General features: G+C 43.8%; 1 protein-coding gene across 1 annotated transcript in view; it reads right to left on the reverse strand.

The window, feature by feature from the left end:
* Positions 1-22,158, reverse strand: part of PDLIM1 (PDZ and LIM domain 1) — a 45,519-nt gene that overhangs the window by 14,683 nt on the left and 8,678 nt on the right. Inside the window, exons 2-4 of the mRNA XM_024760179.1 lie at positions 14,855-15,006; positions 13,700-13,784; positions 9,719-9,918 (exon numbers count right to left, since the gene is read on the reverse strand). Coding sequence (XP_024615947.1) covers positions 9,719-9,918; positions 13,700-13,784; positions 14,855-14,922 — 353 coding nt within the window. The 5' untranslated portion in view covers positions 14,923-15,006. The remainder of the gene's footprint in view (positions 1-9,718; positions 9,919-13,699; positions 13,785-14,854; positions 15,007-22,158) is intronic.

The raw sequence follows: 22,158 nt of genomic DNA on the forward strand, positions 1-22,158 counted from the left end.
AGGAAAATAAAAAAAATTTTGAGAAAAAAAAAAAAAAAAAAAAAAAAAAAAAAAAACTAAAAGAAAAAAAAAAAAAAAAAAACTTACAGGACATAGCAAAAGCTGAGAAAACATAGTAGCAGTAATGCCTAATTTAAAAAGAAGAAAGATCTCAAATAAGCAAACTTTACACCTCAAGGAACAAGAAAAAGAAGAACAAACTAAAATTAGCAGAAGGGGACTTCCCTGGTGGCACAGTGGTTAAGAATCTGCCTGCCAATGCAGGGGACACGGGAAAGTCACCGCAATGAGAAGCCCATGCACTACAACAAAGAGTAGCCCCCACTCGCCACAACTAGAGAAAAGCCCGCGCACAGCAATGAAGACCCAATGCAGCCAAATAATAAAATAAAATAAATTTAAATAACGTTAGTAGAAGGAAGGAAATAATAAAGACTACAGCAGACATGAAATAGAAAAGAGGAAAACTGGAACAAAATTAAGAGTCTGGTTTTTTGAAAAGATCAACAAAATTGACAAACCCTTAGCTAGACTAAGAAAAAAAAAAGGAGAGAAGACTGAAATAACAAAAAATCAGAAATGAAAGAGGAGACACTACCATGCCTATGACAGAAATAAAAAAGATCATAAAAGACTATTATGAACAATTATATACCAACAAACTGGATAGCCTAGAAGAAATAGATAAATTCCTACCAAGACTGAATCATGAAAGAAAAAAAAATATGTGAACAGACCTATAATAAATAACATGATTGAATCAGTAATCAAAAATCTCCCAACAGGGCTTCCCTGGTGGCGCAGTGGTTAAGAATCCGCCTGCCAATGCAGGGGACATGGGTTTGAGCCCTGGTCCAGGAAGATCCTGCATGCTGCGGAGCAGCTAAGCCCGTGTGCCACAACTACTGAGCCTGCGCTCTAAAGCCCACGCCCATGCTCTGCAACAAGAGAAGCCACCACAATGAGAAGCCCATGCACCGAAACGAAGAGTATCTCCCGCTCACCACAACTAGAGAAAGCCCGCACACAGCAACATATAAAACAACTAAAAAGCCCAGGACCAGATGGCTTCACTGGAGAATTCTACCAACTATTCAAAGAAAAATTAACACCAATCCTTCTCAAAGTCTTCCCAAAATAACTGAAGAGGAGGGAACACTTACAAATTCATTCTGTGAGGCCAGCAATACCCTGATAGCAGAACCAGACAAAGATACTACAGGAAAAGAAAACTACAGACCAATATCCCTGATGAATATTGATGCAAAAATCCTCAGCAAAGTGAATTCAACAGCACATTAAAATGATTATACACTATGAGTAAGTGGGATTTGCTTCTGAAATGCAAAGATGGCTCAACATATAAAAATCAGTCAATGTAATTAATACACTATATTAACAGAATGCAGATTAGAAGACAAAAACCACATCATCATTTCAATTGATGCAGAAAAAGCATTTGACAAAATTCAATATACTTTCATGATAAAAACACTAAAAAAACTAGGAATAGAAGAAAATTACTTCAACATAATAAAGGCCATGTATGACAAGCTTACATCTAACATCATAATATTGAAAAAGTAAGTTTTTACTCTAAGATCAGGAACCAGACAAGGATGACCACTCTCACCACTTCCATTCAACATAGTACTAGAAGTCCTGACCAGAGCAACTAGGCAAGAAAAGGAAATAAAAGTCATCCAAATTGGAAAGCAAGAAGTAAAATTATCTTTGTTCACAGATGACATGATCTTATATGTGGAAAACCCTAAAGCTTCCATACATGAAAAGAACTGTTAAAACTAGGACTTCCCTGGTGGTCCAGTGGTTAGGACGCCACGCTTCCACTGCAGGGGCACAGGTTTGATCCCTGGTCAAGGAACTAAGATCCCGCATGCCACAGGGTGTGGCCAAAAAAAAGAATTGTTAAAACTAATAAAGGAATTCAGCGAAGTTGCAGGACACAAAATCGATACACAAAAATCAATTGTGTTTCTATATACTAACAAAGAATGATCCAAAAGGAAAATTAAGAAAACAATCCTATTTAAAATAGCAACAAAAGAATACAATACTTGGGAATAAACTTAGCCAAGGAGGCAAAAGACTTGTTCTGAAAACTATGAAACATAATAAAAAAAAGTTGAAGATAAAAATAAATGGAGATATATCCATTTTCATGGATTAGAAGAATTAATATTGCTAAAAATGTGAATACTACTCAAAGTGATGTACAGATTCAATGCAATCCCTATCAAAATCCCAACAGCATTTTTTGCAGAAACAGAAAAAAAAAATCCTAATATTCATATGGTATCTCAAAGAACCCCAAATAGCCAAAGAATTATTAAAGAAGAAAAACAAGACCAGAGGTATCACACTTCCTGACATCAAAACATAGTGGAGGGGACTTTCCTGGCAGTCCAGTGGTTAAGATTCCACACTTCCAATGCAGGGGGCATGGGTTTGATCCCTGGTCAGGGAAGTAAGATCCCACAAGCGGCATGGCAGGGCCAAAACAAACAAACAGGTGTGGGGGGTGGGATGGAGAGGAGACCATACTGCAAAACTACAGTAACCAAAACAGTATGGCACTTGCATAAATACAGACATATAGACTGAAGGAACAGAATATGCAGCCCAGAAATAAACCCTGGCATATAAGGTCAAATGATCTTTGATGAGGGTCCTAAGGATACACAATGCAGAAAGGATATTCTCTTCATTAAGTGGTATTGATAAAGCTGGGTACCTGTGTACAAAAGAATGAAATTGGACCTTTATCTCACCATATACAAAAATCAACTAAAAATGAATTGAAGACTTATTGTAAGACCTGAGACCATAAAACTCCTAGAAGAAAACAGGGAAAAGCTTCATGGCATTAGTCTTGGCAATGATTTCTTGAATATGACAGCAAAAGCACAGGGATCAAAATCAAGTGGGACTACATTAAACTAAAAAGCTTCTACATAACAAAGGAAACAATCAACAGCGAAAAGGCAATCTACAGAATGGGAGAAAATACTTGCAAACCACGTATCTGTTAAGAAGTTAATGTCCAGAATATATAAAGAATTCCTACAACTCCACAACAAAAAACCCCCCAAATAACCAGGTTTTTTAAATGGGCAAAGGACTTGAACTGACGTTTCTCCAAAAAGATACACAATGGCCAACAACCATGTGAAACGATGGTCAACATCACTATTCATCAGGGAAACACAAATCAAAGCCATGAGACATATCACCTTACACCCATTAGGATAGATGCTACCAAAAACCAAAACAAAACAAAAAACCAGAAAATAACAAGTGTTGATGAGGATGGAAAAACTGAAACCCTGTGCACTGTTGGTGAGAATGTAAAATGGTACAGCACTATGGAAAACACTATGGAGAGCACTCAAAAAATTAAAAATAGAACTACTGTATGATCCAGCAATCCCACCTCTGGGTATATATCCAAAAGAATAAAAATCAGGCTCTCATAGAAATATTTGCATACTCATGTTCACTGCAGCATTGTTTACAATAAATAGCTGAGAGGTGGAAGTAACCTAAATGTCCACTGACAGATAAATGGATAAAGAAAATGTAGTATATTCAGATAATGGATATTATTCAGCCTTTAAAAAAAAATCCTGTCCCAGAACCTTGAGGACATTATGCTAAGTGAAAGAAGCCAGTCACAGAAAGACAAATACTGCATGATTCCACTTCTATGAGGTGTCTAAAGTAGTCAACTCTTAGAAACAGAAAATAGTATGGTGGTTGCCAAGGGCTGGAGGGAGGAGGGAAAGTGGAGTAGTTCAATGGGTGGAGAGTTTCTGTTTTGCAAGACAAAAAATTTCTAGAGATCTGCTGTACAAGAATATGTATGTAGTTACCACTACTGCACTTTATACTGAAAAATGGTTCAGGTGGTATATTTTAAGCTATGTGTTTTTTACCACAATTAAGAAAAATATATCTTTAGAACAGAAAAAAAGGAACTACTGGTACCTAAAACAACCTAACTAAAATCAGATAAATCTCCAGTGAATGATTCTGAGTAAAAAAAGTCAATCTCCGAAAGTTACATACTGTGTGATTCCATTAATAACATTCTTGAAATAATAAAATTGCAGAAATGGAGAGCAGCTTAGTGGGTTGCCAGGGGTAAAGTGGGGTGCAGGGGTGAGAGGGAAGTGGATGTGGCTATAAAAGGGAAACCTGAGGAATTTCTATGGTGATAGAAATGTTCTGTATCTTGGCCATATAAATGTCAATATTCTAGTTTTGATTTCATGCTTATGGTTTTCAGGACGTTACCATTGATGGAAACTGGGTGAAAGTTATAGGGGATTTCTCTGTTTTGTTCCCAATATGAATCTACAAAGTTTAGTTAAGTTTAAGACAAATTTTCTCCAAATGATGGAGGCTAGACACTAACTGGAAATGATGTAGAGGAGATTTTAGTATGTGACTTTTATGTAGGTGGGGAGAAAGGATGTAGGCTGACTCAGAAAAACTGTTCATGTCTGAGCTGCCCCAACCTTATTACCCCAGTGTTCACCGAATATGCAATTCTGAGAAACCCTATGTAATCATTTTTGGAAGGGGAGCCTGGTCAGTGTTCCCTAAGTTTTAATCTTCAAAGGCCTAGATGTTGGATCTAATAAGAAACCGGAGGAGTAATTTTGGGCACCAGGAGAAGAGGGAGGAACATCCAGACCCCCAGGCCAGTTCTCTGTGGGCTGTGGGCAAATTTAGTTAGAGGGGCAAGCAGCCACCTTCATGACGGAGGTTTTCTTCTGACCAAGCTCCAGTGAGTCAGGGCTAATATAATCCCTCTGGTATCAACTGAACAAAGAACAATGAATGCTTCCCTTTATTTCCACTGTACCTGCTTAGAAATCTGCCTCGTGAGTTTATGGGGGGATCCCCTGAGAGCACAAATTGGAAGAGCTAGTATCTTGGGACTATTGTGGTGGCTACGGGAGCCCAACTGCTTATTCCATGAATACCACTCCATCAGGAAGGTAATCAATTGTACTGGTTGGCTGAACTTAAGCTACAGTGCTGGGAAAGAAAGAAACTTACCCTAAGTTACAACAAAATCTTCTCCATGACATTTGTCTACGTGCTTCCGCCCTCTGGAGCCCCAAGTACTGAGAAGTGATGGGTATGGAGCTCCTTATGCGTGCTGAAATCAGTAACAAGTAGCATTTACCGAGCACCACCAGAGGCCAGCCCCCAGGCTGGATGATAGTTTTTGCACATCGCATTGAAATTTCTCAATCAACCTGGTGGTGAGGTAGTTCGTATTATCTGCTTTATAGATGAAGAGACTGAGTTTCAGAAGTTACGTGGTTTGCCCAAGGTCCCACAGCTAGCAAGAGGCAGAGCTGGAATTCAGGCTCAGGCCCCTCTAGCTATAAAGCCTGCACCTTTAAGAAAGTATCAAGCAGTATCACATATATAATGAAATCCAGGCCCCAAATCACCAGAAAATGACCAGAGCCCCTAAACTCAGTGGAAGGGGGTCAGAGGGCAGGTGAAAGCTTTCTGCTGATCAGAGACACATTTCCTCCACCCACTTGGTATACAGTAGGCACTCAGTAAACGACTGTTAAGCTGAACTGACGCAGAGGCCGTCCCACTCAACCGTGTGTGCTGGGAGAACAGGAGGCAGATGGCGGGCACCTCTTGCCTGTCTTCCCCGTTGAATTTGGCAGTGGCAATGCTGTCTGTGTTCCTGTCTGACGGGGATGGGGCCCTGGGAAATCCTACAAGACAGACGGCCACACACACACCAGGCTGCTTTGAAGGGCATGCGACAAAGAAACTGAGAGTGCGCCCCAGGGTATCCGTGATGACCTCAGATGCAAAGTATGAAGTGAGCCAATTCTGTAACCTCAGCGAATTTCACAGACTAAACAGTGGCGGGTGAGCGCTTGTGACTTCTGCTGACAGAGCGGCAACATGACCTGGTAGCTGCTGGGTTTGCACGAGAATCTTCCTTCACTGATATGCACAAGTGGCCTCTCTAGGAACAGCCCAGTAAGCAGAGACCCACGCACAGGGCATTTCCTCCGCCAGGGGTTGCCGGTATTCCCACTGTTGCTGGATTCATCCTCAGAGAGTTTGGGATAGAGCAGGAGCTGGGACCCCTCTGCTGAGAAAATCTGGACGGAGACTTGTGATAAAGACTCAGAGGCTGCTGTAGCCAAGAAAGTCTGCCACAGGAGGGGAGAGGGGCTGCAGGAAAGGCTCGCAGTGTCCAGACAGTAGAGATTGAATTGTTTCAGACTGGAGGGAGGGAACAGGCGGGGAGCAGGAGAGAAGAAAGAAGACATTAATTAAAGAATAACGGCCAAGGCCACACTAAAAATACCTCCCTGGCACATATTTCTGCCAATGCATAGCAGCCTTTCAATTAAGGATGTGTCATTTCCTGGGTTATTAAATCCAGATCATGGAACATTCCACTCTGGGACAGTAAAAGAGGGTCACGTTCTCAGCCTCCCCCAGCACAAAAGCAGCAAAGAATGGGGATCACGGCTCTCGGTGTTTCCACCACTCAACTCCCCACTGAGCTGCTTGGGAGAAAGCTTCCCTTCGGGGTATGTCCGTGGAAAGCTTAGGGGGGCCCAGCATGGCGCTCTTTCTCAGCTACCCCGTAGGCCCCCCCAGTCACCGTGAAGGGCATCCTCATCGTCTCAAGCCGGTAGGGCCTGGCAGGACTCAGAACTGAAGGACGAAGACGCATGAGTAGCCCCTTTACTACTACTATTGCTTATACAGTAAATGCTGGTGACCTCTAACATCTTGTAAAGCCAAAGTCACACGGCAGAAAGTCTCCCCTGCTAGGCCCTGCGAAGCTTAAAAGGAAATTGCAAGGCCCTCTCAGTGATGGGCACAGGGACCTGTGTGCAGCAGGTGCCCAAAACACCTGCCTCTTTTTCGGGGAGAAGGACTATGTGCACAGTATGATCAAGGGGCTCCCCACAATAGCTCTTTCCAAACATTTAAGTAGTTTGGAACCTCTTGTGCCTTAACCTGTCCTAACCTACATCTGCAGCAGTGGGTTTGCCGTTTAATCACTCTAACAGCTGGGCAGAGTCTTGTTAAAGGTGAATTGAGAAGAAATTGAACAGCAAAACTGGCTTCAGAGCTAGTATAAGAACTGAGGATTCCAACCCTAAATGAAACAAAAAGATAAACCTACAGACTGGGAGAACGTATTTGCAAGCAATACGACTGACAAGGGGTTACTTTCCAAAATACGCAAACAGCTCAAAAAATGGGCAGAAGACCTAAACAGACATTTCTCCAAAGACAACATACATATGGCCAACAGGCACATGAATGGATGCTTAACATCGTTAATTATTAGAGAAATGCAAATCAAAACTACAATGAGGCATCACCTCACACCAGTTAGAATGGCCATCATCAAAAAGTCTACAAAGAGGGACTTCCCTGGTGCCAATGCAGGGGACACGGGTTCAAGCCCTGGTCCAGGAGGATCCCACATGCCACAGAGCAACTAAGCCCATGCGCCACAACTACTGAAGCCTGTGCTCTAGAGCCCAAGCTCTGCAACAAGAGCAGCCACCACAATGAGAAGCCCGTGCACCGCAACGAAGAGTAGACCCCACTCGCCGCAACTAGAGAAAGCCTGCATGCAGCAACGAAGACCCAACAACAAACAGACCCAATGCAGCCAAAAATAAGTAAAGTTAAAAAAAAAAGTCTACAAAGAACAAATGCTGCAGAGGGTGTGAAGAGAACCCTCCTACACTGTTGGTGGGAATGTAAATTAGTGTGGCCACTATGGAGAACAGTGGAGGTTCCTTAAAAAACTAAAAATAGAGCTACCATATGGTCCAGCAATCCCACTCCTGGGCATATATCTAGAAAAGATGAAAACTCTTAATTTGAAAAGATACATGTACCCCAGTGTTCATCGCAGCACTATTTACAATAGCCAAGACATGGAAACAACCCAAGTGCCCATCAACAGACGTTTGGTTTAAGAAGATGTGATACACACACGCATGCACGCACGCACGCATACACACCCCTGAATATTAGCCATAAAAAAGAATGAAATAGTGCCATTTGCAGCAACATGGATGGACCTAGATAATATCATACTAAGTGAAGTAAGTCAGACATATTATATGATATCACATGTGGAATCTGAAAAATCATACAAATGAATCTATTTACAAAACAAAGTCACAGATATAGAAAACAAATTTATGGTTACAAAAGGGCAAGGGGGGAGGGATAAATTAAGAGTACAGAACAGATACACACCACCATATATAAAATAAACAAACAACCAAGATTTACTGTATAGCACAGGGAACTATATTCAGTATCTCGTAATAACCTATAATGGAAGAGCATCTGAAAAAAAATATATATATATACACATATAAAAAACCGAATCACTTTATGCATATAAATACCTGAAACAGAAGATTGTAAATCAACTATACTTCAATTAAAAAAAAAGAACTGAGGGTTCCAAGAGGAAAAGCTCCTCCGAGATCAGACAAGTTTGGAGCACATGGTATATTCCAACAAGTCTGACTGTCAGCAACATCTAAAAATCAGGGGATTTCAGATGAAAAGCTCTCTGCCTTCTGGTTTGATGAAATGAATCATCAGAAATGGGAATCCCAGGCCTGCATGTGGTGTCTGGCTGGAGCCAAGGAGTGGTTCCCCCTCTGGACGGGGCATGCACTGTCCAGCCGCCACGGGTCGCTCTGCTCCCCCTTGTCTGTACTCAGAGCTCTGTCCTTGAGTCCTTATCTTCCCTGCCACCTTTGGGCATGTGAGGTGGTAACTTGTGCCCTAGTCCCTCCCGTTTTCCACCACAGACAACTGATCCCATCTCTTACTCTCTGTCGTCAAACCCAGTTCTCTACCATGGGCTGTGAGATTCCCAGTGTTTCTGAATTCATCTTCAAAGTGTTTGGGAGGGAGTCGACTCTGGGCCCCCTCTGCTGGGAAGATGCAGAGGATCCTTTGGATAAAGACTTAGAGGCAGCTGTGGCCAAAGGCGACAGGCCTCCCCAGCCCTAAGCAAGATGCTTCCTTAGACCTCTCCACCATGGCCACCTACAACCCTTCCTCTCCCCTGGGTAAGCCCACCTCTGCCTCTGCCCCAGATCTGAACCTGTTCTAACAGACACACATTTATATCCTCATGGACTTCTTTCTGTTATCTCTACTGGGCCACCTGAGGGAAAAAGGCAAACACTGCTTCACCGAAAACTGCATTCAGGTACTCTTCCCTTGCTCAGACCAAATGGTGATCGATCGTAAGCAGAAAGCCCAAACTGTAAAAACTGAAGAGTTTCTTGGGAAGCAGCAGAGTTGTCAAGGAAGGAAAATGGTCACTTAGAAGAAGACGATGACCACGGAAACCAGGATAATAATAACATAGGTCTCGGTGAATACTCAGTTGGTGTGTCAGACACGGTACTGGCATTTTACAGGTTACTTCTTATTTTACAACAGCCCCACAAGGCAGGTGGTATTACCCCCTTTTTTAGAGATGAGGAAAATGAACACAGAAAGGACTGTGCTAGAGTAGGCATTTTTCTCCCAGGGCTAGTGGCTGAACCTTCTCCCCGCTGCCTGCACGAGCCTGTCCTGGTGTGAAAAGCCTCTTCCAGGACTGGCCCAGAGCGGACTGCACGGGCCTACTTACGCTCTGCCATTCATCTCCTGCCCGCTGGCTGCCGTCTTTGACTCCAAGGCGTTGTTGAAGTTGGAGATGTTTTCAGAGGAGTAGAGGCCAGCTGGGTTGTTGTACTGGTTTGTGATGACCCTGGGGGCAGGGCTGGAGGCAGGTGAGGCGGTAAAGGGCATGGCACTCCGGTTGTGGGCGCTTCCTATGTGTAGGACCTCCTGCGGGCAGAGATCAGAGGAGAAATCAGGGGGGTGTCCAATATGCACCCCTCGATGGACGGTACAGGCTGAGTGCCAGGGAGAGAGAGGTGTTCCAATGAGCTATGATAGCCCTGGCTCAATGCCAAACTAGCTGAGGGGCTCTGACAAACCCACCTGACACGGGGCAAGACCCAGGACGTTGCACGAGCCAGGCACGTGTGCAGTTTCATCCGTCAGCTCTGCCTCCTGGTTCTTCCCTGAGGCCCAGCAGAGCCTGATCTCCTGCTGGGTACCCCTGGGCAGGACACCCCCTGATGCCCTGGGCTGTCAGGATCCAAGTCAGAGCTGAAACACCCTTTTCAGGGCAATTTCCAGAGGGATTAAGTACCAGGAAGAGAGGAACTGGCATGACTTCGGTGCGGAGCAGGAGATGATAAAAGGTGGAGATGAATTCCCCAGGAAGGAGCAGTTTAGAGAAGCAAGATAAGAGGGTTGTGTCACCAGTGGTGAAGCAGCTGCTGACTAGGCAGAGAAGCCTCAGGGCGCTGGCAGAAGGGGCTAACGGGGAATGACTGATCTGGTGTTTTGTGTGGGAGAAGGCCAAGGCTGATCAGATGGAAGGCTGGGGGATACCTGCTACAGAGCGGTGCCCAGGGGGAGCTGCAGGAAAGGACTTTGAGTTCCTCCTGTGCTCATTCCCCTCTTTCTGTAATTTGAGGAAGCGCCCTCCCCCTCCACACTGGACTGCCAGGACTTGGTGGATAATCACTACAGCTGCAACACCTAGGAGCTACTTTAAGAACACCCCCGAAAACTTTTTAAACTAACATTCGCCTCTTGAAAAAGATCACGGCTTTTCTGATGACTCAGTTAGCAAGATGCTTTCCGCATGGGTGTTCTGGTTCAGGCTCTGCTCGCAGGTGAGAGCGTACTCTGTGCAGCCTAGTAAACTCGATGTGCGTCCTATGTTCTGGGTCTCCCAGAAATCCTCCTGAATCCTGTACTCCTGTTAACACCCAGGCCCAGAACGACTGCCCTTCCTTTTTTTTTTTTCTCTCTTTCTTCACTAAACCTTCAAGTCTTTCACACTTTCTTAGAAAAGGATGATGAAAACCACCAGCTTAATTCACTGTGTACTGACTTAAAAGACAACATGAAAATGTGTTTATGGTGATTCAGACAGTCTCCCTCTTCAACAAGTCGGAATCAGTGCGGTTTTACTGTATACATTACATTGAGCTGACTTTATCCACGTTGGAAAAAAGCTCAGTACACACAGCTTGTTCACCAAAGGGGAAGTATAATTAGTTAAGAAAATAACTTCAGCAGTAATCAAAGAATGGTTAAGTACGTTCCTCGGCACAACTACCCCAAGGAATAAGAAGGGGTCATTAACGGCAGCGGACTTCCCGAAGGGTGGCCTGGGACTCTGGCCCCCGTCAGTGGCTACCCTGCAGCTCTGTGGGGCAGGTGGACAGCGGCAGCCAGGACTGCAGTTCTTTCCTCCTCTCTCCTTCCCCACAGCAATTCCTTAGGGGCATCTTAGGATGCTGAGCACCAGGGAAGAGCCCTCATATTTCTGTCTTGGCTCAGTTTCTTCCCTGTTGCTTCCTGCTCGGCTTTGGGCAAGTTATACTTCTTTCTTAGCCATTGCACCGTGCCCAGCACACAGCAGACAGTCACAGTGTCATTCCCTTCTCCTTCCATAGAAACACATTTTCACTTAGAATGGAAGTCAGTAGAAAATGCAGGTTGGAAATTCTGATTTTTTACTTTATAGAGAATCTCCTAAGAATGTATCTGTTTTGTATATAAAAGGAGTATCTCTAACCCCATGTGAATACTGGTCTTTCCAGAAGTCAGGCGGTTAATTCAGGGCCTGCCTTTTGGAAGGGATGATGTCATTGTTTGGGCTTTGTATTTATGTCTCCAAGGAAACTCAATAATGAGGAAATACAAACTAGGTGTGTAACTACACTGACCTCAGATAAGCTGGGGTGTGGGCTAGCCTTACATGAATGAACAAATCCTTTAGTTATAGATGAACTCTGCTCTTACTCATTCCTCTGTTTTAGAATGACTGGAAGTGGAAGATTCTGGAAAAATGAGAGGTGGGAAGTTTTTCATATGAACAAAGAATTACTGGAATCAAAAGAAATGTATAGTCAAGTTAGATGTTAAAGTGTTGGAGATTTTTTTTTTAATCTGAAGAAAACTACCTTCAAAAGATTAATATAGGTACTCAGATTATATGTTTAAGATGAAAATTCAAGTACAGTACATATAAAAAGTATAACTAAAATGTAAGCATTGCCTTACTGAAGTGGAAACTAGGATTTTAGATAGACCACATTAAGACAAAATCATTCCTTACATATTATAAAACATATAAGGACTTAACACATTAAAACAACATTTATAGTAAATCTAATGAAGTGGCTGAGAACTCCCTAGGAAATTGGAATTGACTGTGGCATGTTGTAAATTAGTTTGTACAACTGCCAGTTTATAGACTGAATGCCATTTCATGAACTTTCCTTAGAGGGGCTGTACAGAATAATATGGTCATGTCAGTTTTGAAATGCCAGATGCAAAATGATCCTTAAAGTGACTCTTAGGACTAAATATTATTTTTATTAATGGGAAAAATTTTCTGTGACTGCATTTCTGACAGTTTAATGGAAGACATTTGAGAAAATAACCATTCACATACAACCACTCAATTTACCCACACTAATGTACCCAGTGAGTTCAATTTCATACAAGTTTCTGTTTTAGGTATAAAAGGTAACTAGCTATATGTTATCTTTTGATTATACCTCAATACACCATAAAAATGAAACAGTGTCCCGAATTTAGAAAAAAAAAATTAAAGTTCAAATCTTCAATTGGGGCTAAATGTATAACAATCACAAACCAGTCTAAAGGGAGTTTTCAAAAGCCATTATTGACTTACCTACTAACATACCACTAACAACTCATTAATTTATCCGAGAGACACACTTTGTGAAAAGTAGCATATCAGGAGTGAGGAATTTTACAAAGATGTTCTAAACATTCTTCTCTACGTTTCTCCCCTTGTTTCTAAAGACTACCCATTCACTGTAGATAATTTAGGAGATGTAGTTAAAGAAGAAATACAATCGCTTATAATCTATTATGTACAAATATGGGATCTCAGGACAGTCTCCCATCCAGGAAATTCTATTTGGCCAACAAATTGTGCATTGACTCCCTATCACATTTTCCAATATGAACTACCACTTTATTTTAGTAATTTTAAGATCTCACTGTAAGAAAACTAGAGATTCCCATCCTAAGGCTCTTGGAAACCAGGCAGTGGGTCCCGGGACCCGGGGTGGGGCGGGGTATGTCTGGGTTTACTACTCAATTTCCTTGTAGTTCCTCTAGGCTCTAGGCCTTCTTTTTGTCCCTGGCATGATTCGTTTGCATCTGCAATCCATAATGAGCTGAGTCAGCACCCCAGTTTTGCCGTGGTTCTGCCACCCTGTTCTGCACAGGAAAGCTTCCACCCGCTTCCCGTATCCCCTTCCTACCCGCTGTGTCCAGCCAAGGCCCTGGCGTCACTGCCCTGGGGTTTTCCAGCCCCTTCCTCCCACAGTTCCCTTACGGGAAGAACCAAACAAGAGCCAGGTCCCAGCAGTGTCAGCGGAGGGCCCTCCCCCTGAGTCCTATGCCCTGCCTCCAGGGCAGGAAAAACGGGAGTGTGCCTAGCGGTGTCAAAAGCAGAAAGGCCTCTGGGTGCTGAGAGCAAGGGCCATGGTGGGCAAGTACTTACTTGGGGTTCAGAGGCTAAATTCATCTTGTATGGGTGACGTTTCCCTTCCTCTGTCACCAGAGGAGACCAGATTTTCTGTTCAGATCTGCAACAGATTGAAAAAGCTGTTGTTTCATGCATGCTAAGTAAATATACTAAAAACGGAGTGGGAAAGTGTCCCCTCTTGCCCGACTGCTAGCCTCTGAACTAGCACTCTGCCCGCGCCTTCCCCTCCATTTTGCTATCAGTGTGATTTTCGGAAGCACCAACCTCATGACATCATGTCTGATGGCTGTGTGCGCTCAGCCCTGAGGGATTTCCCAAGCTGCTGTCATTCTTCCAGCCTCATCCTCCCCCACTGCGCTCTGGACCGCTGACCCAGCCACACCGGCCTCCTCCATGCTCCTGGGCATGCCTGATGCCGCCCCACCTCTGCTCAGGACGGAACAAGCTCCTCTATCTCATCCAGTGTTCCCGATCCAGACCAGATAACCAACTTGTTCGTGAAGTGTGTCTGGACCAAACAAAAGTGATGCCTCCTTTTCTGAGCTTGGAAAGGATTTCCTTATACCATTCACACAGCAACTCTCTAGGTCTTGTCTCAGTTTTCATTAGTGTAGCATTTTTTCACTCTTATGGGTAAAGAATATTTGTACTTTTTATTTTCAGAGTGCCCAGCACAAGGCCAGATATATACAAGATGGAGCTATTCAATGTGTTGGTAAATGGATCAAAAAAATCAATTAATCTGTAATGAATGAATGTCTTGAAGGAGAAGATGTGGACTGAGATAGAAATGGAGACAAGAATGAGGGATAAATGTGCTTTTGAGGGGATAGTAATAGTGCACCTCCCATGGGGGTAGGGCTCTGAAGTGTACAAGATGGTTTTCATTTCATTATACTGATTTCACTACCTCAAAATTTTGGTTAGTTGTGTTAGGTCAAATGAAAATGCAAATATCTTAGAGAAAGATGCCCATACTATGAAGAGCACTGTGAAAATTAGAGAGGAAAATGAGCAACCTGAAATTTCAGTTCCACAGACCTCTGCCTGCCTACACCATACAAGGCACTGAGCTGGGTGGGTAGGGGATCCTGAAATAGGTGAAGTGGTCCCTGTCCACAAGCAGCTTCCAGTCAACCAGAAATGAGCGAGTGTTTCCACGGGCCTCACCTGGTTACTGTGAGAGTCATGTTGTCTGTGCAGCCCTTGATTTTGTTCTGAGCTTCCAAGTGTGTCATATTGCTGGTATTTTCCCCATCGATGGCTGTGATTACATCTCCAACACATAAATTAGCTGTAGCAGCCTTGCTTCCGGGAGTGACCTGGAAAAAAGGAGAGGAGAGCTGGCTTAGTTACCATCTGTCTCCAAGGAAACCACTGAGTAAATTACCACTGGATTAAGTATTCACTAATGTGGATCAAAGCATTTAAAAAGGAAAGAAGGCTAAAATCATAAGTTTCAATAATAATGATCCTTTATAGTTATGTAATACATTACGGTTTACAATGAGTTCTTTTCTATATACCATCTCATTGGATCCTTACAATAACCTTGTGAAAAAGGAAGGCAAGTATCCGACCCTATATTGGTCCCCATTTTAGATACCAAGAAACTGAGGTTTAGAAAGATCTGTGACTTACCTGGGATCACCCAACTGATACATTACTGTATTACTAGTCATCCAACTATCAATAGTGTAATACAGAGCCAGGACTCAAACCCTAAAGCAGACACAATGTTCTTCCCACTGTCTCTTGCTGCTTCCCTAAAATAAGTCACCAATTAAAAAAAAAACACACTTAGAGAACATTATGTACAGAAACATCCTATTTCTATAAAAATCTTAATATGCTATTTACACACAAAAATATTGAGATCTGCATACCAAACTTCACATTATTACATTTCTGTAATGTTTTTGGTTTATACAATGAGCTTGAATTACTTCTGTAATTGAAAAAAGCAACAAAGAATATTTTAAAATACAATAGTATAGGTTTATACTGGTTCATTTCCTCCTAGCCAGGAAATTGACTATTAGGGTTTAGCCCCTTTGGGTGGCTGATTTACAGGCCAGTGCTTCTAAAACCAGTGGTTCCAAATTTATGGGCAACCAGTGCTTGGGGGAAGCCAGCCAATGACTGCAATGGGTCATCAAATTCATCTGCCTAGTGAGCATTACACGTGACCTGAATAAATATCAAGCTTCACGTGGAGACGTACAACTGTCTTTCAAGTGAATAGACGCTATTGTGATGAACAAAGTATGAACTCATTTTGAAGTAGTACTAACCTCAGAGATGTTTTTTACTATTAGGTATTTTCTAAACCAAGGTATACTAAAAATAGGACCATCATCCCAAGGTCAGTCCATGACTTTGACATTAAGAGACCTTCCTTGATGAGAAGTCCAAGCCCTCCAGGAGCAGAGTACGCCCAGACTCCCAGCACCCACAGGGCTCTGGCCTCACCTTGGAGAAGGCCCTTGACCCCTGGGAGCCCAGTGAAGAAGATCTTATGAACATTTGAGGGTCTCCGTGAGGCTGAACCACAGGTAAGAGGCCTTTCAAGACATCAAATCAGGACACAAGGCTTATGTCCTGAGCCTCCGTGTCTGATGCAGTTTTCAGCAGCCAGTTTCCAATCAGCCCTCGCCAAACGGAAAACACTGACCCTTCTGAGGTGGGCTAGTGTGATGGCTGCTGTCATGGCCATCCCCCCCATCGGTACCCTATCCCCACAAAATAAGGGGTGGATGACTTGATCCTTGAGGTTCCTTCCGGTTCAGACACGCTATGACTTTATCAGGCAAAACTCTCCTGGAATGTAGCAGGATGTGGAAACCAGTGCAGAGATCCTGACCTCCTAACCTTCCTTTCTGGCTTTCCCATCATCTGTTTACCAGAGATCTGGCCTTTAGAAAACAAAAGTCCCCAATCCAAGGTTCGGATCTTCTTCTAATGCAGCCACTGGGAAAAGATATTTTATACAGGCGAGCGTAGGCCGCACTCCTTTCATTTGACTTCGGGGAGTTAGTTCTGAGTCACCCAGTATGTGCCATAAAGACAAATTCCTCTCATTTTCTGCCCATCTTCCCGAGAAGACTGACCTGGTGTGACTTCATGTATACTTTGCTTTCTCTAAAGAACAACACAGACCCCTTGTTTTACAAATGGCCCTAAGCATCACTTTATTGGGGATGAGCCATGGTTCTGGGTTGGCAAACTCTGTCTCCAGGGAGAACAGCCTGATTGAACTCATTTATCACGACCAACTCTCATGGTCTTAAAAAGAAGTCCCCTTGGATAAAATCCAGAATCACTAATGAGGTTCCTCAGGACTGTGCCATTCCCCTACTAAGCTCTAGCTACAGGGCCTTCCTTACTTCTTTCCCGCCTCAGGGCCTTAGCACCTGCTGTAGCCTCTACCTGATTAACTTCTTGGCTTAAATGACCCTTCTCACAGAAGACTTTCCTGAACCCTCCAATCTAAGTTACATCCCTTGGGCTTCCCTGGTGGCGTAGTGGTTGAGAGTCCGCCTGCCGATGCAGGGGACATGGGTTTGCGCCCCGGTCCGGGAAGATCCCACATGCCGCGGAGCGACTGGGCCCGTGAGCCATGGCCGCTGAGCCTGCGCGTCCGGAGCCTGTGCTCCGCGACGGGAGAGGCCACAACAGTGAGAGGCCTGCGTACCGCAAAAAAATAAAAATAAGTTAGATCCCTTGTCAACCTTCCCCCCGCCCCCCCCCCACCCCGTCAACATTTTCATACACTCTCTTCTTCACGGCACTTGTCAGTTAGGTTTGTAAATCTATTCTGTGGGTGTGTTTACATTGTGCTTGAAAGCCTACTAAACAGTAAGGTGAGAGCAGGACTTGTCTGCCTTTTGCACTGTGGTATCCCCAGTGCCTAGCAGTGACTGGCACATAGTAGGTGCTCAATAAATATTTGTCCAATGAGTGACTGAATCCAAAATATCTAGCGGTTGTTAAATATGTAATCATGCTGCTTCGTTCCATCCTTTAAAAAAATGACGATTTCAAAAGGAATCAAATAATCACTTTCCCCAGCATTGCTATCCTGGACTGGGACCACTCACAAAACTAAAATGAGGAGATGGGGGCGGTGGGGGGCAAAATGCCTGAGAAAATGAAAATAGAAATTTCCTTTTACTTTCATATGCTCAGCTGCTAAGAACTCTGGAATTTCCAGCATTTGGTTCAAACTGTCTTGGAGGTGAGGCATTTCTGCTAAGTACATCCCGACAGATCCTGGACAAGTTAGAACCAGTCTTAAGAGCCCTGAGTCTGAGTAATCAAGGCCTGGCCATCCTATCTTTTGGTCTGATTTATTTTTTAAGCCAAATTAATGGGGAGCCAAAGGAAATCTCAGAAAGTTATAAGACAACATCATTAGGTAAGGCTCAGATGGAATCACACATAAATAAAGTCCACATTCTTTTATGAGCTGTCTATTTCTGGGGGGAAAATGGATTTAAACAAATTATGGGATTTGCGTTTTACAAAGCTCTTTCACGTACATTCTCCTAGTTGAGATAATAATGATGATGACCTCACCACCAAGATATAATTTTTCAGATGAGGAAATTGAAACTCAGAAAAGCTGTGACTGACTCAAGTTCACACAGCTAAAGGTTGGAGCCTGAACTTGAAACCAGATTCCCTCATTCCAAATTCCATTCCCCTTCTGCTTTACCACAATGCCACAGGCAGAGGCTCCAAACCCGACTGTCAGAGCCAAAGAGAAATCCAGAATTGAGCAGACTCATCTGTTGTGGCCTCAACACAGGGAACTGGAGTGTCGCAAACTCCTGCCAAGGCCTGGGTGCCACTCGCCATCCATCAGACAACCCTCTCCATTGGTCTATGCTGAGCTGGGGCCCAGTAACTCCTCCCCTTATAAAATACTCAAGTCAGAACTGAAAAGCCCTCAGAACAGAAGGCCTGTGTCTCCAACTCTGGTTAGTTCCCATCATGAATGGAGGACTCCAAACCTTACTTCACACGAACTATTCATCACAATCATAGCAGTATTTATCGGTTAATGAGTGCTAACTATGTGTCAAACACAGTTTGTTTGGCAAGGGTAGAATTTCCCAGTCCTCCTGAGATACTATCAGGTAGCCAACATTATTTGCATCGTCATGGAGAAGGAAGTGGAGGAACAGATTGACAGCTGGTGAGTGGCGGGCTCTGGGGCTCCAAGGTCCGTCCACCTAACCCAGCACGCCCCACTGTCTGTTCTGATTTCCTCCTGACCGTCAAATTCCATCAGAACCGGCTCAGAATGGAATCAGCTTCAGTTTCTAGAAGTCCTATACTCTCCTCCAAAGGGACAGGCCCATTGATTAGTTCAATGGACATTCTCAACCCTCTTCCAGCTTTCTTCCCCAGGGACCATACAGCTTGATCACACAACTCTCGATGCCTGAGAATAAATGGGGTTAGGCACAATTTCCACTAATGAACAATCTGCCATCTTCTGCAGAATTCATTCATGCCTCTCTCACCCTTTGCCCCCGCAGGCAGACACTTTGCTCAGAGTCCAGTCTGTACATCCATCCTATACTGCATCATTAAGGCCTGTGCACTGCCGTCAGACTTCTAAACACAAAAGAAGGTTCATAGAATGTCACTAAATGGCGCAGAATAGGACTATGGTGTGGCTCTCTCCCACTTTCTTCGATTTACATCTAAATAAATATTGCTTTTATACAAAACTGGATGCATACCCTCTGGCCGCAGCATATGAAAAGATGACTTTCTTCCCCCGTATTACGGCATATACCTATTTTATCCCTCCTCTGTTACCTCTTTCTTTCATTCATTCACTCATCGGATAGACATTCCTTAAGTCCATTCTCAAAGACAGTGTAGCTTATTAAGATGTGGCTACTGAAGTTAGATGACCAGGGTTCAAGTCCCGTTTCTGGTGCTTGTGAGGTAAGTACCCTTGGGTGGGATGTTTCACCTCTGTGTGCCTCACTCTTCTTACCTATGAAACAGGGGTGATAACAGTCCAGGCATCGAAAGGCTGTTGTGAGGATTACCTGAAATGATTCAGGCAGAGCACACTGTCAAGTTCACAATCTCCTGGGGCAGACAGGTATGTACAACAGCTGATGCTAGAAACAAGTAAAGAGGCAATGGGAGCCTAAAGGTGAAATCAGGGCAGGCTCCATGGAGGGGGCATTGTTTAAAACTGTGCAAAGGCACTACAGGAGGCAGAAAAGAGCATGGCAATTTACTGGAATAGCACGTGCACTGGCACAGATAAAACACAGGAAGTGAAGGGAGAGGAAGGGGAGGAGTCTGGAGATGTAAAAATAGACCAGGCTGTAAGGGTTCTGTCATTTTCTTTTTAACAAGACTGTACTTTATCTGGAAAACAATGGGGAACAACAAAGGAGTTTAAACATAGCCTCTGACTCAACTGCCCAGTTGCTGCCAAGAAACAACCAATGAGCCCTAGCCCTGTTGAGATTAAGGTGACTGTATTTGTCAGATATTCCCTAATGGCAGTTGAGAGAAGCAGACCCATTCGAGGGGTCGACAATTCAGCCTCTAGGACAGCCATTCTGAGGCTGGCTTCCCCTAGAGGACTTGTCCAAAGGCATTTCTACTTAAAATTACGTGTTTGATTGACAGCCAGATTGGGTTCCTTTAACTCCCTAAGCTCAAGATTGAAAGCTGGAGGAGGCCCATGAAATGAATCCAGTCTACAATCTTGGCTTTTCAAAATTTAAATTACTCTGCCCCCTTTAGCTGAGGCAGACACTCTCCATTTTGTCAGTTCTCACCGTGCTCTACTGCCCCCAACACAGAAACCTGGGACCAGCTGCCATTTAGCATCTTTCTTGCAGCTGTTAATTTTTCCACTACCTCACCCTTGAGTCAAAACTCTTTTATGTTGTCTCCGAACCCCTTCATGCAAATGTGCTTGTGACCACTGACTTAGTTAAAAAATTATATGCAGAAATGTTTTATGACTAGGACTACAAGACACCCTGGTTTGCCCAGGATGGTAACAGATTTTCCCAGCTTAATTATCAAAAGCACCCCATTTCATTTTCAACAGTGTGTTTCAGTCTGGATGATAAATTGTATTGCCACTCTTTTGACAGAGATGGGGGTTTTAACCAAATACTTGTCAAACAGTTTAAACAGTTCTGAAGCAGCCTCACCCCACACCCCCAAGGGAAAAACTGTCCCTGTTCAAAGGTTCTCTGACTTTATTCTGCAGACAGGAATACAGGTCAATTTCCTGAATGTTCACAGAATGTTGTTAACCTTGACCCTTGGAACTGGCATCTAAACTTCAGACCAGAAATTGACCTAGCTCGCCAATAACTCAGGGGGAAACTGACATTGGCAAGGATGAAGCAATGGTTCCCAAACAAGTTGGTCGTCAGATCCTCTCAGGTTTTAAAAATATATATAAATAGATCTCTACATCCCACTTCAGATCTACTGAGGGGAGTCTACACCATCGGTCCCCAACCTTTTTGGCACCAGGGACCGGTTTCGTGGAAGACAATTTTTCCACAGATGGGGTGGGCGGGGTTGGTTCGGGCAGTAATGCGAGCGATGGGGAGCGGCAGATGAGGCTCACATCCTGCTGTGCGGCCCGGTTCCTATCAGACTGCAGACAGATACTGGTCTGAGGACCGGGGGTTGGGGACCCCTGTTCTACACAGTGTGACCCAGGAATCCTTATTTTTTAAAGCTTCCCGGAAGATTCTGATGCTCACTAGGTTTGGAAACATCAAGGGAGATGCTGACCAGCCTTTTTCCCCCAAAGGTCTCCCTGAACGAAGTTAACCAGGTAAACAAAAAATACGTAGAATCTAAGATCTCAGCGCCTCCAGAGACAACTTCAAGGCTTACATTCTATTAAAATGCATAAAAGGCCCTTAAAAGAAACATCCAGGGACTTCCCTGAAGGCCCAGTGGTTAAGACTCTGCGCTTCCACTGCAGCGGGTAGGGGTTCCATCCCCGGTAGGAACTAAGATCCCACGTGCCGTCCGTGGGGCGAGGCCAAAAAAAAAAAAAAAGAAACATCCATTAGAATAGTATTTTCCTATCTCTTACCAAAACAAAGAAAGAAAAAAAAATCCCCTACAACACTGGTCAACATCCTTGAATGCAAATGGAGTACTGCAGAAGTTATTTCATTCCAGATGCCTAAATAACTTAACATGGTTCCTATTTTGCCTCCACCAGAAAACTTACAGCTAAATGTAGTATGCAATTACAGAAACCACCTCATTGAAAGGTCCTGGCACATCTCTTCTTCTGTGTTCCAAATTTTTAATTTATTGATTGATGGCTGCGTTGCGTCTTCCGTGGCTGTGCGTGGGCTTTCTCTAGTTGCTGAGGGCTTCTAATTGTGGTAGCTTCTCCCATTGCGGAGCACAGGCTCCAGGCGGCGCACAGGCTTCAGCAGTTGTGG

Source organism: Neophocaena asiaeorientalis, unplaced genomic scaffold, assembly GCF_003031525.2.
Source record: "Neophocaena asiaeorientalis asiaeorientalis breed wild unplaced genomic scaffold, Neophocaena_asiaeorientalis_V1.1 scaffold554, whole genome shotgun sequence".
Classification (NCBI taxonomy): Eukaryota; Metazoa; Chordata; class Mammalia; order Artiodactyla; family Phocoenidae; genus Neophocaena; species Neophocaena asiaeorientalis.